Source organism: Gasterosteus aculeatus, chromosome 13 (genome assembly GCF_964276395.1).
Source record: "Gasterosteus aculeatus chromosome 13, fGasAcu3.hap1.1, whole genome shotgun sequence".
NCBI lineage: Eukaryota > Metazoa > Chordata > Actinopteri > Perciformes > Gasterosteidae > Gasterosteus > Gasterosteus aculeatus.
The window spans coordinates 5660446-5677302 of NC_135701.1; the positions used below are offsets into that span (position 1 = coordinate 5660446).

At 44.9% G+C, this 16857-nt stretch overlaps 2 protein-coding genes across 9 annotated transcripts; both read left to right on the top strand.

The window, feature by feature from the left end:
• The first annotated feature begins 344 nt into the window (after positions 1-344).
• letm2 (leucine zipper-EF-hand containing transmembrane protein 2) lies at positions 345-11413 on the top strand. Its single transcript, XM_040196437.2, has 11 exons — positions 345-848; positions 1623-1691; positions 2363-2888; positions 3394-3537; positions 5510-5653; positions 6071-6274; positions 6429-6548; positions 7013-7132; positions 7853-7948; positions 8465-8533; positions 9475-11413. The coding sequence occupies exons 2-11, from the start codon at positions 1645-1647 to the stop codon at positions 9529-9531; spliced, it is 1527 nt and encodes a 508-aa protein (XP_040052371.2). The 5' UTR covers positions 345-848; positions 1623-1644; the 3' UTR covers positions 9532-11413.
• A 392-nt stretch (positions 11414-11805) lies between these two features.
• prnpb (prion protein b) lies at positions 11806-16515 on the top strand. Of its 8 annotated transcripts, none has more exons than XM_078087111.1 (3): positions 11877-12006; positions 13722-14537; positions 14574-16515. In XM_078087111.1, exons 2-3 carry the CDS (start codon positions 13730-13732, stop codon positions 15584-15586), a joined length of 1821 nt encoding a protein of 606 aa, XP_077943237.1. In that variant the 5' UTR covers positions 11877-12006; positions 13722-13729; the 3' UTR covers positions 15587-16515. The 8 variants fall into 8 exon arrangements, with proteins under 8 accessions (XP_077943234.1, XP_077943237.1, XP_077943238.1 ...); XM_078087112.1 differs by having other exon boundaries at positions 13722-14234; positions 14307-16515; XM_078087113.1 differs by having other exon boundaries at positions 13722-14186; positions 14271-16515.
• Positions 16516-16857: the final 342 nt, after the last annotated feature.

Genomic DNA, 16857 nt, shown 5'->3' on the forward strand with positions numbered 1-16857 from the left:
TACTGCATAATATTGTGTTATATCTTACACTACTATGGTATATTGTATAACTATATATTGTGGTATGCAGTATTACTACACAAATGTTTTTACTGATACCAAATCATATTATGCAACAGTATGTTACATTGGTTTATGCACTATATTCTATTATATTCATACAGACACGTTGCCAGTGCTGCTATTTAGTACTACACTGTCACTTTATCTGTACCACTCACATGTTGTATTTCCCCAAATGCTTCTGTGTAGTTTCTCTTCATGTGTACTTCCTATTCCAGTTCACGTCCTCCCAGGATGTTCCTATTTCTCTACTTGTACAGCTGCACAACCAAATTCCCCCCAAATCAATAGTGGGGAGTCCTTTCAAATTCAAGGATTTTGCCATAAAAGGGTGATTATTGTGAAAATTATAATTCTGCTTGAAGGCATTTACCATATCATTTTTTAAATCAATTTTTTAATGACGTATTCAGATTTTAAAATGCTTCAAGGCAAATAACCGGTGGGACGTTACTATTTTTAACTGCAGGTTCATTCATCTTTCGTAATATAGACGATCTTCGGCAGTAACCGCACACAACATTCACGCATGTACACTGTGACCTTTCAGTGCAGCTGCCTGAGAAGGCTGCACTTGGCGAGTGGACGACGTGGAGCCGAAACACGACGACTGACGGTGTAAACACACCGTAAATGGGTTTATGAACACATCAGCCCTTACTCTCGTCACTCCCGTTTACCTCGACCGACTGTTGTGGATGGATCACTATTATTTACGTCTCACCGAGAAGCCTTCCAACGCCCAGTCAGCAGCGGCAGCCATAGCTCCGTCTTTGACGCTGGAGGTTAGTCATCCGTCTGCTGCCATTTTACTAGCTAACGTAGCTTAGCCAGCGGTAAGCTAATCTGCTTGCATAGCCGAGGCGTCCAAGCTAGCCTTTATGGTTTAAATCTGCTAGCATGATGCTAATGTGAACCAGCAACTTTCAAAGGTTTAGAGAGTAAAAATATTGGTTTTTATTTTTAGAGTGTCAGATTTGGGTAAAAAAAGCAATGGCCTTGGCTAACGTTTGTGGAAAATGATGAAATTGTAGGATTCCCTACTTTTTTAACTAAAGTTGACGTTACGTCTATTTAGCACAACAGACGCTTTAGTAACGTACTCAAACTGAGTTAGTTATGCCTATTACTAATAACTGTTTGTTATGTTAGGTTTTCCCCAAACACACATCGTCAGTTATAGGTGGATTTTAACTGCAAATACATCCTTTGGGCTTTACACCGAGAGGATTGATGTGCGATATTTGTAAGATAAGCTGCGACCGGTGCTGCTTCGAGCTCTTGCATAATATTGAGCTAACTAAGCTGTCCGTCTACGCCGATGCTAATGTTAGCGCTGTCATGCCATTCACCGTTCGCTAGCTTGTCATGCTATCGGTCATGTGTTTGTTATGGCAGCGGACTGTGTGCGTGCGTGTGTTTGTGAGCGAGAGGTCTGCCAGATGTTGCGCGTATTTCACTTTTTAATGTATGCCTGTTGCAGCACCGTTCGGGTGAGTGAGTTGAAACCAGACACGCGACGTTACACGCGCCCTCTGTCTCTCTGTGTGCTTTGACAGAGCAGTGAAACGTGTCCCCGCCATGGCAGCCTTTAGTCACCAGATGCTCCTCGCAGTCACAAGATCCAGGTAAGCGCGCGGCAGTAACTGCTGGCTCTTATGTTCTCTCTGCTGAGTGCGATGAGAGCCACAAGCTGTCTCTGTTTACCTATCGTCTGCTGCACAGAAGCCCTGTGAGTGGCTCTCGTGACAAACTTGAGGTAAACACACAACTGCTGTGGTTTCCACCGATGACGCACGATGAGAAACTGGCAGCCGATTGGGCGGCGTTGTCCTCACTCTGCCTTCCTTGGCTACGCTTTTAGTATCTGTAGGATAATAAGGCCTGACATCGACCATTTAGAATTTACAGATAACTGGATCAGCCGGTGCTAAGTTGTTACTTTATCTGCAACAAATGTTTTTTTTTTGTTTTTGTTTTTTAAATTAAGTTTACAGAAACGTTTTGCACATGTACAGGGAAGTATTTGCCATTAATCCACTGATCTATATGTGGCAGTAAAGCTCCAGGAACGTAGACATGTGCCAGAAAAAGCAGGAATAGAAAAAGACTGAAATGATGTATACAATTAAGCATTAAGACAGTCCCCAATTTAAGTAATTTTCATCGGCTAAATGTTGCAGTTTTATTAATTAAATCCCATCCTTTTTCCAAATTGTAGTTGTGTATTGTAAATACAGATTTTAAATAGCATAATATTATGTAAAAACTAACGTCTCTGTCTTGTTGCTGTCAACAGGGGATCCTATTTGTTATCCAAGAGGAACAGCTGCTCCTCTCTGTCTTCCAAAGCCTATCTCCACGTAGAGCCACCTCCTTGCAAGGTCTCGTCTCCGCAGCCACTCAGACACTCGCACTACGGCTCCCCGCACTGTTATCGAGGTCGCGCCATCGACCGCGGCCAAAACCCGCTGCCGCTCGTCCGATCTCTGCACAGTTCAGGCGTTTGGCTCCAAGAAATAAAGCAGGAGGACACTAAAACCGCCACCCAGGATGCTTCCCCGGAAGCTAAAAAGTCCCAACCTCCGTCGGCTGCCAGTCCAACGTCCACCAGCGCCGCCACCACCACCTCCACCACACTGGCAGCCGTCCCGCCGGTGCAGGAGAGGACAGTCGTGAAAAAGGCTCTCCATCAGAAGATAGTGGATGAGTTGAAGCACTACTACAACGGCTTCCGGTTGCTCGGCATCGACATCAAGATCGCGGGCAGGATGGTGTGGAGGCTGCTGCACGGACAGCTGCTCACACGCAGGGAGAGGAGACGGGTAAGAGACGCTTCATCAGTAACATCAGATACGCAGGATGCTTTACTCAAAAGAAAAGAAGCTTTTTTGGTTTCATTCAAACCATTAAAGCTCATAGTTTCTGCACCTAAACTAAAGTAAACTCCTCTTTAGGCTGCACAAACTGTAGTGTATCAAGAGATATTAGGATTCAGACTCACCTGTTTCCCAAGTTGAAGTCATAGGTGCATTTTTCATGCCCCGGCCTGCTGCACCGATCCTCCTCTGTTGCTCTCTGGTCACAGCATCGTGTCTGTGTTGTTTCCTTCACATTCCTATGGTTTCTTTTTTTAAATCTTAAACAAAGGACTTCAGAAGTAGTCGCCCTGGTTCTTCCTTATTTTACAGCCAACGATTTCATTAGAATTTATCGCACCTTCAGAGGTGGACAGATAACGGCGTCCCGGCGATGCTTGTGTCCCCAGCCGACGTGTCGCCCCCCCCCACCCACCTCCTGCTAACTTTGTCTGCCACTTTGGTTTCCCAGCTGTTACGGACCTGCGCTGACCTCTTCCGCCTAGTGCCCTTCACGGTGTTCATCATCGTTCCTTTCATGGAGTTCCTTCTACCCGTCTTCCTGAAACTCTTCCCAGAGATGCTGCCCTCCACCTTCGAGACGGAGTCCAAAAAGGCATGTGTCCATCTACACACACACACACACACATACATTCCTGCAGTCTCAATGACCTCGCCGGGTTCATTGTAATCATGTGACTGCTCTGATATGTGAGATGAACTCAGGCAGAAGACTTTTATCTAATCTTCATTCTTAAGGAGCCGTAACATGAAATACAAGAGTTCTCCAAACCTGCAGGATGCTGACTTTAAAGAAACAATGGTTCCTGTAATTAGAACAATGCCAAATTCCTTTTGTTCCCTCCTACCGTGCTGTATAAGAAAGGCTGCAGGTGTTAGCTCTGATGTTCCAAGGTGGTTCTGAGTGGTAGTGGTAGGTAGAATACTATAATCTGTACCAGTGTTAATTTCGTTGACGAAAACTATGACGAAATTTTTTTGTTAACTAACCTTTTTTCCATGACTGAAGACGTGACGAAAACGATCTTAAAAAATAGAAACTATGACTAAATCTATTCTAACTTTAGTTAACGAGACGAGGCGAACATGTTGGTGGTTGACGATACTTTTTCCCCCTAAATTCGCCCGCAGCTGACAGACAACAGACCGGCAAAGTACGGCGGTTATTAACGCGTCATGATGACGTCATCCACGAACCCAGAACGCTCGCAGCGCTGCAGCGGTGGTTCTTGTGCACCGACTACGGGCCGCGACGACTATTTTACGCTTTGGCGAGTTTGAATGTGGCTTCGTTAGTTTAGCTCAGCGGTCTCGGTTTAGCTGCCTGTTAGCAGGCTGAAGCCGCGCTGCTTCACAGAAACATGAAGACCCCTTTAAAGACTGTCGGACCTTTCTGCTCTGTTCTCTGGCGACGGCAGGCAGCGTTTCCTCGGTGGATGAGACGCTCCGTCACAAACACGTCTAACGTAATAAACTCATTGCAGGTTCTGAAGCCAAGAAAATAATGTATTGCACCGATTGTAGGACGTTAAGGGGTCTCTTTAGTTGGGACAGTGGAAACAATAAAGGACTGTGAAGTTTCAAAAGCATTGCAAGTAAACAGACAAAGACAACAAAGTGTTGCGTTTAGATCCCTGGTCCTCACGAAGTTGTTACACATTTGCCAATTTGTTAAATTGCCTTCAAATAAATGCTTTGCTATTTGTTAAAATCCAGATCCTTTCATGTAATGATTTTTCACATGTCATTTATATCAGCTCACACGAACACTTCAACCATTTGTTCTTGGCCCGGCTCCTCCGTCACATTTTACAACCCGTTGTGGCCCGCGAGTCAAAAAGTTTGCCGACCCCGGCTATAGACCTGTCCTAGGAGGGACATCTATAGACCTGTCCTATAGGAGGGACATGTGATGGACAACCAAGTACTGCAAGCTAGACTATTATGCAGCTGTAGACACAACACACGGGGTTCCTGGGCCAGAAGGGAAGAAAAGGAGTTTAATAGGCTGTTAAATGGGACTAAAACTAATTACATCAGTCTAGTTTTCGTCGTTTTCGTCGACGAAAACTAGACTAAAACTAAGAAGGATTAAAATGACTAAGTGTGACTAAAACTAATATGCATTTTTCGTCTAAAGACTAAGACTAAATCAAAAATAGCTGCCAAAATAAACACTGATCTGTACGATACTTTTAAGATGTGTTTATCTAAAACGGTTCAAACCGTTACAGATAAATGATCCCTTTTTGGGGCATCAGCCTCTATTATTAAGAGAGACATAGTTCTTTTAGTAAAAGAGAAAATATGAAGTTAAAAGTGATGCAGTAACAATTTTGCTTTAAATCCGAAATGCTTGTGAAATGTGCTTTTTGTACTACGTCTTTGGCCTCCAGTCAATGACTGCGTCTCATTGTATTGATCCAGCTCCCAGAATGAAAAGTCTTCTGTGATGATGAACTGTAGATAACTCGTAAACACCACGTTTCACTGCTGATCGATCTACAGCGGCGAACAAAGTCCCATTAGCCTCAAAGTAACCCGTTGCTCCCTCCCCCTCCGTGCAGGAGGAGAAGCAGAAGAAAGGCCTGGCAGCCAAGCTGGAGCTGGCCAAGTTCCTCCAAGAGACAATCGCCGAGATGGCCCGACGGAACAAAGCCAAAGCTCTAACGGAAGACGAGACGCAGCGCTTCTCCACATACGTTCAGAAGGTAGATCCCAAGCGAATGCTTTTCAATGCTGCTTATTATTAAGGTTTTTAAAAGGGTAAGTAAACAAACTGCTAGGGGTTTTTAGGGGGATGTTCGAATAATTGAAATGCTTTCAACCGTCGAGTCGCACCACCGGCCCATGTCGCGCTCAGATCAGGCCGCCAATTAAATGAAGCCGGAGGTCCGCCAGTGCAAAGTTGTAAACCACGGGGAAGCGCTGGCCGTGGAAGTCGCCGTGTGACAGGTGGAATTCAGCCAAATTCAATTCCACTGAAAGATCGATTCTGCAGAAACAGCTTTGATCAAATTAATTTTTTTTCCTCTTTTTTATTTATTTTTAACTCCTGGGGCGACTCGCTCGGAGTATTTATGCCTTTCGCATTAGTGACTGTGAGTGTGTCTCTTCGTCCTCGCCAGGTCCGCGGCACCGGCGAGCAGCCCACCACGAAGGACATCGTGCGGTTCTCCAAGCTGTTTGAGGACGAGCTGACGCTGGAGCACCTGGAGCGCCCCCAGCTGGTGGCCCTGTGCAAACTGCTGGAGCTGCAGCCCATCGGCACGAACAACCTGCTGCGCTTCCAGCTGATGATGCAGCTCCGAACCATCAAGGCAGACGACGAGGTGAGCGCCTTTTAAAAGGGACTATCGGCGTCACAAGAGGAGGGAACGTAGAAGGTTCTAGAAGTGGTTTCATGTTACGTTTTTAGGTACAGGTAGAGCACTTTCTCATGCTCGTGCAGCAGTTTTGGACTGAACCCTCTCCGTCTCTTCACAGATGATCGCAGCGGAGGGCGTGGCAGCTCTCAGCGTGTCAGAATTACAGGCCGCGTGTCGTAGTCGAGGGATGAGGTCTCTGGGTCTCACCACCGACCAGCTGCACCAGCAGATTCAGCAGGTGAGCAAAGCAACCTCAGCTTTAGTTTACTCAATGTCTTTTTCTATTATGGTATTGTTTTGCCAGATTAAAATTTTCCGCAACATAGAAGAACGTAAATACCCAGAGCTCCACTTTGTACAGGGACAGGAAAAAACTGTGTATGAATGTATGTGGTAGAAACTGCCATAAGCAAAGAATAGCATTCTTATAGCATAAACTCCATTCGGAAAACAGGCATTTTCAAATGTGTTTGCCTTTCATCTCGCAGCCAGACGTGAGGAGCTGTGATTTCAGACTCGCACATTGGCATTATGATGCAGCTATTTCAGCAGCCTTTCAACTTCGACATAAGTTGGATGTTTCGACAAAAAAATGGTGCAAATAGCGCTTTTGTTGCATGCAGGAATTACTTGTATTAAAAGATTAAAGCCTTCTATGTGAAGTCATGGTCCCCCGTCTGATTGATGTTCCTCTCTGTGCAGTGGCTGGACCTGCACCTGAAGGAGAACGTCCCTCCATCGCTGCTGCTGCTCTCCAGAGCCATGTACCTGACGGACCTCCAACCAAAACCTCCAGTCATCCCGCCCGTTCCCAAGCTGGAGGTTTGAACTTTTCGACCTACTTATAATCTCGCTCCCATGAATGGACAGTTTAGAGGAAGCTGATCATTCAAGCTGGTAAATGGCTATTGGCAATTCTTTGGCGACCCGCGCTGCAACAATAGTCATTTGTCGACTCATTGTTTTAGTCTATCAAATTTAAAATCCATCTTTTTAAGCAAGGAATCTCTTTTTTTTTTTTTGTCTGTATGTGGATTTATATATTTCAAGAATTGTTAATCCAATGTGCTTCACACCTGATGGCTGCATTGCTGGGGAGCCGAGGGAGTGCAGTGACAAATCTGGGGCATTTTGGATCTCGCGACACGTTCTATTGATAAAATGTTTAATGCATGCCAAACACCGGACGAGTGAAATATGAAACTGCCAAACACAAAGACCTTTTATGTTCTACCACACATGACCAAGATGAAAATATTAATCAACCCTCAAAAAATATTTCTGATGAAATGCTGTCCGAAATGCTTTTCATTGAAAAGTTTAACTCAAACAAAACCCTTGAAATTACATCTATGCATTTACATGTATTTAAATATCCAGTATTGATGCATCATCACTTTAACCCGGCTGATGAACAATAACCCAGAGCAAGTCGTAACCACGTGTTTGTGGTGGTTTCTTGCCTCTGGAAAGGCAAGCACAAGAATTTCATTACACAGGGCGTGTGTCAATGACAAAAATGACTTTGAATCTTCTTTGCAGAAGTCTCATCCTCCAGCGGAGAACGTCACCGCAAACACAACCTCGGTCAGCCCGGACCTGTTGGCCGACCCCGCGCTCATCATCAAGGACAGACCGGTGAGTAAGTCGCACAGCAGCATCGGCGTATCAGCAGCCGTGTTGATGACCGAGAGGAAATGAGCTCATCGCTGCAGAGTAGATGTTGGCCGAAGCGGTAGATGCACTGTCTCTCACTCCTTCACCCACCAGGGGGTGAGTGAAGGAAGAAGGCGGAGCTCCTTTTTCACGCGTGTGCACCGTCAATGAGACTGTTACAATATTGATATTTCCTTTTGTGCAGTAATGTAGATTCAAAAGATCAGGAATGTTTTCGTTTTTAACTCTTATTTCTGTAGTGTTTTGCTGATGGTTCTTATTATTGACAACAATTTGTAAATTGACAGTATTATTTACTGTTCATTCATTTTGTAGCTGCAGACTGAGCTTACTTAAGGTGGCCTGACCTTTTTAAGGTGGACCAACTATTCTCATTTAAGTGACAAGTTGCACCTCTGAGTTTGTAGAGCCTCGGGTGTACAGAGGAACCTTTCAATCCCCCCGTCTTCTAAATGTTTTTGTTTCCGTCTGTTGAAGGTGGAGGAGATGAGAGACAAGGCTCCGGTGGTGTCGGACCAACCTCTGACTCCTGCCGAAGTCCTTCAGGTGAGCGCCCGTCAGACCTGTGGGATCCACATGCAACACGGGGGGGGGTCATAATCCCGTTAGCTCAATCTGACGTTAATCTTACTCACATGGCATGCTAATCTCTCCCTGTGGCACACGGCCCGCAGCTCTGAAAGTGCTTGAACGCTGTAGACATTCGTTTAAGTAGAGATGTAGAGCGCTGACGACTAGAAGACAGAAAAATACAAAAAAAAGGCTACCGGCTGAATTTGGAAGTGAGCACCTGACATGAATCTGTGTGAGGTATAAAAATAGCTGATAAATATAGAGCACTCTTCAGGCGTCTCTTCTTCAAAGCAACCAGTCGCTTTAAGAGGCACTCAGTCCTGCTGTAACAAAGCGTTTCTGTCTTTGTTTTAAAGCTACTGGGTTCATATCGCTGCTGTCAGGATGTCGGCGCCATTAAACCCGGTTTCCGTCTCTTAACTCATTCCACACAAGCATAAACCTACTTGAATCATTTCAAGACGGTGCTATTCTCATTATTCCAACATCGGTCAGATGAATCGCATATTTAGGGATGCTGAAACATCATTTCAGTTTCCATTTAACAGTCCGTCCTCTGCTGTGGACGTTCCGGTTTACTATCATGTTCATTTAGAGAGGAGCACTGAGGTATGTCGGTGTAGTACAAACCATTCTATTCACCTGTTACTCAGATTACTGTTATTGAGGCTGTGCTTCATTGGAGATGTCAGTGTAGTGCTCTTGAGATTTACTGCATGGAAAGTCCTAGCGAGACGCATACCATAGGACAATGTGCGACTGAGGAACCAGTATCCCATGATTCCAGATCTAATGGCTGCTCCACCAAGGGCTAAATGCTAAATGCCTTTAACACCATGAAGACTAATACGTCTTCAATGCGGAGAAGAACGTGAGTGCAGCGTTGTCACTGACCTCTGCGACCTCTTCCTCAGGCTAAAGCCGCAACCGAGCTGTCCCAGAAGAGCAAGATGAGCGCCAACGGTGTTTAAAGCGGAGCAGGACACTCTGGACCGGAGAGAGAGAGAGCATTCACTCAGACCGGCTCCATTTCAGTTGACCTGTGTTATTTTTAAAACACCGTCTCGTCGGGCACAGAGGCCAGTTGGTCTGCGTGCCGCCCTTTAAGCTCTCCTGCTTTCACACTCCGTTCTCTGCCCGTCTCCGTCAGAGCTGGACGAAACCAGCACCCCCCCCCCCCCCCGCCCCCCTCCACACCTTCCCAAAACCGCAAACGGCAGAGCAGTCTGTCGCCTCACAGTCTAGACGGTCAAGTCCTGTAAATTTGTAAATTTCCTGTATATTTGCGCGTCGCAGCGGCTCTGTACATTTTGCTGCAAAAGTCCTCGTCTCTCTTATCTGGGCACCGTTTCGCTCCTGTTCGTGTCAAGAGAGAAGTCATCCTTTTTGTTTTGTTTTTATGTGGGGGGGTATTAAAAGATATGTTGCTGGACTTTTTGGTTCAGTAGCTGTGTGTGCCCCCCCTCCCCTTCCAGCAGGGTGACATAACGTAGCTGCTCGCTGTTGCATTTAACTAATGAGAGAGGTCACTCCCTAAAGTCAGAGGCGACTGTGGTAAAGTGCACCTTAAACCACTGAACGGACTGTGTAAAAAAAATAAAATTCAAACAAAAGTGCAGATTTTATTTGCATAGAAAGTATATATTCTGTTTTAACACTATGATACTAGGATTCCTTTAAAGAGAAATACTTGATGTTGTCAATTGAGATATATTATTAATATGGGGAGCAGCTTTAATCCTCAAGCCACATGTGAGACAAATATTATTTTTGGAGTATTTTGGCTGCAGAAGTCTTACATTAATTTGCCCTGCTAAATGCTGTATTGGGAAGGTTTATCACATCGTTGTGTATTTCTCAAAAACATGGTTGTGTGTGTTTGACAGTGAAGACTTTCCATCCCTCTTTTTACATTGTTGGAGTAACTTTCCGTCTCCATATTTTTCCCTCTTTGCTTTTATCCAGAGGCACGTCCCACAAGGCGATGCCGTAAGTGGAAGGATATTTTTCAACAAAAGAAATGATAATATTGGTTTTTACATATGTGCCTGAGGTTGAATGGCAATTGTTTGCAGTTTATCATATTTTCTATATTGTGCAATTGTCAGTTTTTGATTGGTCAGTCACCTCTGTGTGTTTAAAGCGCCCAGGTAAACTTTTTCCTTCAGTGGAATGTCTCCCCTTTTCCTCCCCCATTTGATCCAAGTATCAATCCAAATTAATAATCATGGTCAACTCTTGATAACCGATGAAAAAGCAATCAGCTTTTCATTCAGTTCTGCACAAAGAAATGAAATTAATCACAACCGGGTCATACCTGGTTTGTGCTCTGCTATACAACAACCAGGCGGTAATATTAACAGCATTTAATTTTATAAAAGAAAAAGGTCTCTGAGGTTCAACAACACCTGTCATTGAGCTTTCGAGACAGACGCGTCATAAATGTGCTGCTGCTCAGGGTTTCTTGGAGTTTCTGATGTTGACGACTGGCACCGCCTGGTTCGAGATTCCTACTGTGCCTCTGAAAACCCTGCAACTGAAAAACACATGGTTGTACTTTTCTGTCTGTTATTTGAAAGAGAACGTATCATTCTGCATCCACAGTAACATCCACCCACAGATATTCCATCTTGCCCTTAATGATCTTCCTTCACCTCTGTAAACTCCCTACTGCCGTCTCACGTGGGACATAAACGCGTTCAGGATGTGTCCTCTGTCTTGAAGGTTTCTTTCGGTCATTTTTTTTTTTTTTTTAAGTACCGCTGTCCAGTTTCACCTCACCTTGAATGGAATGTATACATCACCTGACCAGGGCAAAAAATACATTTACAAAATTAAATTCATCAAACCCTCCCCAGTGTCCTCTCTGTCGACTGTAACGATAAAATCTATTTGGACGATCACCAGGAATCCGTTGTGAACACGCATGTTAATTGACTTGTTAGTTGGATTCTTTGTCCACTTTAAGGTCACGTGATTATCTGTGTTACCAGAACAGGCCGTCGTGGCGCCGCCTTCAGGGAACAATCCACATCTCACCAGCAGTCACAGGAGAGTACAGTAACATTTACTCTGTATGGCAATATCAGGACATTTAAATAGCAATGAACCGTAACGCGAGTTATTATAGCCTACTTAGTTACATACTGTTGAAAAAAATACTTTAATGTTATAAGATTGGTTCTTTTTTTGCTGGTGCTTCACTAAACAAATTAAACATTTGTGATCAAATATTCACTTTCTGAACAGAAGAAGGAACAAGACTTCAGAGCAAGACGGACAACTCAAAACCTGGTGGGGTGCTGGAGAGGTTTAAACACACTGTACCCGCAGAGGAAGAGGCGCTGGGGTCATACATGGGGGGCGTCATACATGGGGGGAAGGTCATACATGGGGGAGGCACCGTCTGGGAACAAGGCTCGGCGTAGTGGACCCCGACGTACACGGTCAGTGCTTTATACGTTGTCAATTGTGTTCACTTTCCAGTTGGGACTCGTCTCGAAACTTTTCCATAGCTGGTGTGTTTTCTGGAAAGCAACATGTAATCAAAAAAAAGCGAGCGCGTGAAGCGCAACACTTGTCTCAAGGTTCTATTTTAAGCCGGACTGCCGACGTCATGTTGCGTCATTTCTAAACAACCTAATGGGCAACACGGGAACAGGTGGACCAAGTAGTGCACATAAGTTATAGAATGCTTTAAGAGAGCATCAAATCAAATGAAATAGACGGGGCTGCTCGTGACCTGTAAACACCGTGATGCGATGACGGATCGGTGACGCAGACTGAAAAAGGAAAAGGAAACACCTGCCACGAGTGTGGTTTTAATGTAGCTATGTGTAAATAATGAATGGAATGTGGTGGGCATGCTTTTAGTCAATGTCCCCTGCAAAACTTGGCTGTGTGCAGGGCTGTAGTGGAGGGTAAACGCACGTAAACGCCGTTTACGCACCTCAAAGTTCCCTGCGCCTTGTATTCTTCCGTTGGAATAATCCGAAGTAAACTTGGTGTAATTTTAAAACAGCTAAGACTACGTTTCCTATTGTTGAACATATAAACGCCGTAGTCTGAATCATGTTCATCTGCGCTGCATTATAGTCTGTGAGCATCCAATCAGTGCCTTGCGGCTGCAGCAGCGACCAATCAGGATCCAGGAGGTGTGTAAACACACGTTGTAGATCAGCCCAGTGGTCCCCAACCTTTCTTACCTCACGGACCCGTTTCATGTCAGACAATATTTCGCGGACCGGTCGAGAAGGTCCGACGGGGGGGAGGGTGTAGTAGTCTTTGCGGGCGGAACGACCGACGGGGGGGGGTAGTAGTCGTTGCGGGCGGAACGACCGACGGGGGGGGTAGTCGCGCGCTCTGTGTTCGCTGGTCGTGCACGGTAAAAGGACAAGGAAAAACGCCTGGTGACGCGTAGATTAGAAAACAAGTCAGTTCTCAACGTCAAAAAAAAACATGCTGTATAGGCTATTTATGATGACATAGGTAGTACATGAGTGTTCCTTTAACTTATGTTGTCAGTGTAATTGACAGGCTGGTTAACTCTTAAATTCAACAAATTTTTTCAGGCAGTGAGAGGACAGGCAATGATGCAGAGAGCACAGGGAGAGGAGAAACACCAGGTCCAATAGAGAGAGGAGAAGCACAGAGGAGCCATGGTTCATGGCTCCTCTGTGCAAGGCAGGACCTGACGTGGAGGACAAGGAGGCCCTCTGGGCACTACTGTAAAAAGGAGACTCCGTATGTAGATAGTTCTTAATCTGCAATTGTGTTGTTGTGTTGTGTTGACATACTTTTCTTTACTGTTTTCTTAAATTTAATAAACTACAAACTACTAACACATGTATTCATTGTCATTGATTGTATATGACTTTTACTGATAACATAATGCAATATAGCCAGGACAGCCTTACAAGAGTCGCGACGCTTTGTGATGCGTTGCTTCGCATCGCGTTGAGGTCTGTATGATCACAAAATTCAGAGTTTACCCACCTCTAATTTTACCACTACAGCACTGGCCGTGTGTATGTGTTTTTAAAGATAATACTGTGCTCAACAGAAAATACTTCTTTGCTTTTAAATAATCAAATCTAACTTGTCTCCTTATATTTTCTCTGCCTCTTGTTCTCTTGTTTTTTTCCCTCGGTCTTCTATGCAGTGCAAAGGATGAAGCTTCATGTTATACATCTGCTGGGTCTGTCCCTCCTTTTGGCTCACACTTATTGTACAGTGGCAAAGAGAAGTGGAGGGCTTGGTGGGAAAATAAGTCTCTTTAAGAAGACTCCCAAAACAAATAGTCCAGAAAAAAAGTCCAAGGGTGAAACTATAAAACAACCTAAACAACAGTTTAACCAAGGAGGCCACCCTCAGCAACCAGCGCAGCCAGGAGGTTACCCTAATCAAGGAAGCTACCCTCAGCAACCAGCGCAGCCAGGAGGTTACCCTAATCAAGGAAGCTACCCTCAGCAACCAGCGCAGCCAGGAGGTTACCCTAATCAAGGAAGCTACCCTCAGCAACCAGCGCAGCCAGGAGGTTACCCTAATCAAGGAGGCCACCCTAATCAAGGAGGCTACCCTAATCAAGGAGGCCACCCTAATCAAGGAGGCTACCCTAATCAAGGAGGTTACCCTAATCAAGGAAGCTACCCTCAGCAACCAGCGCAGCCAGGAGGTTACCCTAATCAAGGAGGCCACCCTAATCAAGGAGGCTACCCTAATCAAGGAGGCTACCCTAATCAAGGAGGTTACCCTAATCAAGGAAGCTACCCTCAGCAACCAGCGCAGCCAGGAGGTTACCCTAACCAAGGAGGCTACCCTAATCAAGGAGGCTACCCTAATCAAGGAGGTTACCCTAACCAAGGAGGCTACCCTAATCAAGGAGGCTACCCTAATCAAGGAGGTTACCCTAATCAAGGAAGTTACCATAATCATGGAGGCTACCCTCGTCAACCAAGCGGATACCCTAATCAAGGAGGTTACCCTAATCAGGGGGGGAGCCCTAATCAAGGAGGTTACCCTAATCAAGGAGTTCGACCAGGAGGTAACCCAGCACAGGGCTCCCCATACGGTGGAGGATATGGTGGAAATGGAGGTTATCCCGGTGGATATATGAACTACAACCCGAACAACAGAGTCCTGAGCCCTCACTACGGAGGTAGCTTTGGATATGGGGGTCAGGGTGCTGGTGGCGGCTCTCCCTTTTCCCACTCAGTCCAGTCGATGGGCATGCGTCCCTCCGACCGATCCAGAGGGTTTGGACGCAGCGCGGTGATGGCAGCCGGCGGAGGGGCCTTGGTAGGGATGGCCCTGGGCTACGGGCTCGGGAGGTTCCCCCGTCCTCCCTTCAGCTTCCACAACCCCCAGGAGGAGCATTACTACAACCACTACATGTACAGGAGATACGGGGCCAAGTCCACCGACGCCAACGACTACAGCCGAGACTACAGGTACAGCCAACTCCCTCAGACCTACGACAGCTACATGGACTCCTGCATGAAGAGGGCCGACCTTCTGCCAGCGGGGAATCCCAAGCCAGTCGACACCAACAACAACCCGGCCGCTACTACCACAATTAAAATTGCAACCAACTCAACGTCTTCTGTAACTAACACAACTAATTTCGCTGTTCCAGATGTGAGCATCAGCAGCAACACAACAAAGAGCAACGGCACTGCAACAGGAAACTCTTCGACCGCCACAACTTCTTCACCGCTCCTTTTAAATAAGTCCGAACCCGTCCCAGTGCCTCGAGATTTTCAGGTTCTCACAAAAGCTGCTACCGATGATGACGACGATGCCGTCAGCATCGTGGAGATCGGCTACCCGGCACTGATCGAGCAGGTGAAGGCAAGGAGATGTGTGGAGCTGTACATGGTCTATGCCGAAAAATACTTGAAGAAAACGACAGAGCCCATCCCCACGGGTGGGGTGCAGCAACTGGAGACAGGCTTGAGGGGTCTCCTAGCTGTGCTCACCAGCTCTGTGTTGATGTTGCTGAATTGCAACATGAAGCTGCTGCACTGAGTCCTTCATCAAGAGTTGCAGTGATGGAGAAATATAGAAATGAGGTTTACGACAATGAATGTGTCAAAGGTATTAAATGGCAGCGGGGATAATAGGGGCAGTTGGATGATTCTTAATAACCCCAGGCCAACTTTTTGAATTTTGAGAAAGAAATCTTGATGAGGTTTGGGTAGATTGCCAAGATGAACTATAAAAACTTACCAATATGGTGGCACTAGAAAAAAATCTTTCAAAACAAATGACGTCTAAACTTGCACATTTTAGCATTAAAACACCCAAGATGTTGAACATGGCAGTGTCATTTCTAGAGAGATACTCATGGGGTTGTATGGAGAAATACGTGCATACACATATATATAATTTTGTCAATAGAAGTAAAATTTGGAATAAAACAAACATCATCTTATATTTTATAAGCCTATCACGTTGCTTAAAATTACATTTTGTTGTTTAAAACATTGAATTTCTTTTCATAGATTTAAATGAACATGTTGAGTTGCGTGGCTTTTTAGCAGGCTGACATTAGCATCCTTTGGGTCGTCACAAAAGCCACCCAGAAACCACACACGAGAGCATACGGTCTGTGTGGACTGTGGAGTCTGGTTTTATTTGTTCCAACCAACTTTCCAGTGATTAGTTTGAATCCTGGAGCTGGAACGTGAAGTGATAAACTGCGTATATAAACAGGAAAGTCCAAAGCAAAATTAGATCATAATAATATAGTTTGCGTTGGAATAATAATCATTTTGGTTTTTACACTGAGAATATTTGTAATGGATTATACCTATTTGAAACCTGTACTAAACTTAACTGAACATGTTATTATGATACAGTTAATTAAATACAAGATACCCAAACAGAACCAACTGTTTCCTGATATTTATGTCTGGATTGGATTTTTAAAAAATAAAACAGTCCATCTCCATCCATTATTTTTGCGGCTCTCACTTCTATAGACCTTTGCTGTACTAATGAAAAATCATCCAATTAAATATGCTACTTAAAATGTTTCTAAAAATATTGCTACAGTCCAGTGTTACATATTACATTATATGCATTATAACTGCAAGACAGCCAATGTAACCACAACATTGGCTTTGTTGGTCTGAATTACGAGGTGTTTTTATCTTCATGACACCCTAAACAACATATTGGTTATAATGCACTTATTGTAAGTCGCTTTGGATAAAAGCCTCAGCTAAATGACATGTAATGTAATATTAGTGCACTGAGTTTTTTTGTTCTGCCACCTGAAGCAACCACAGCAGAGC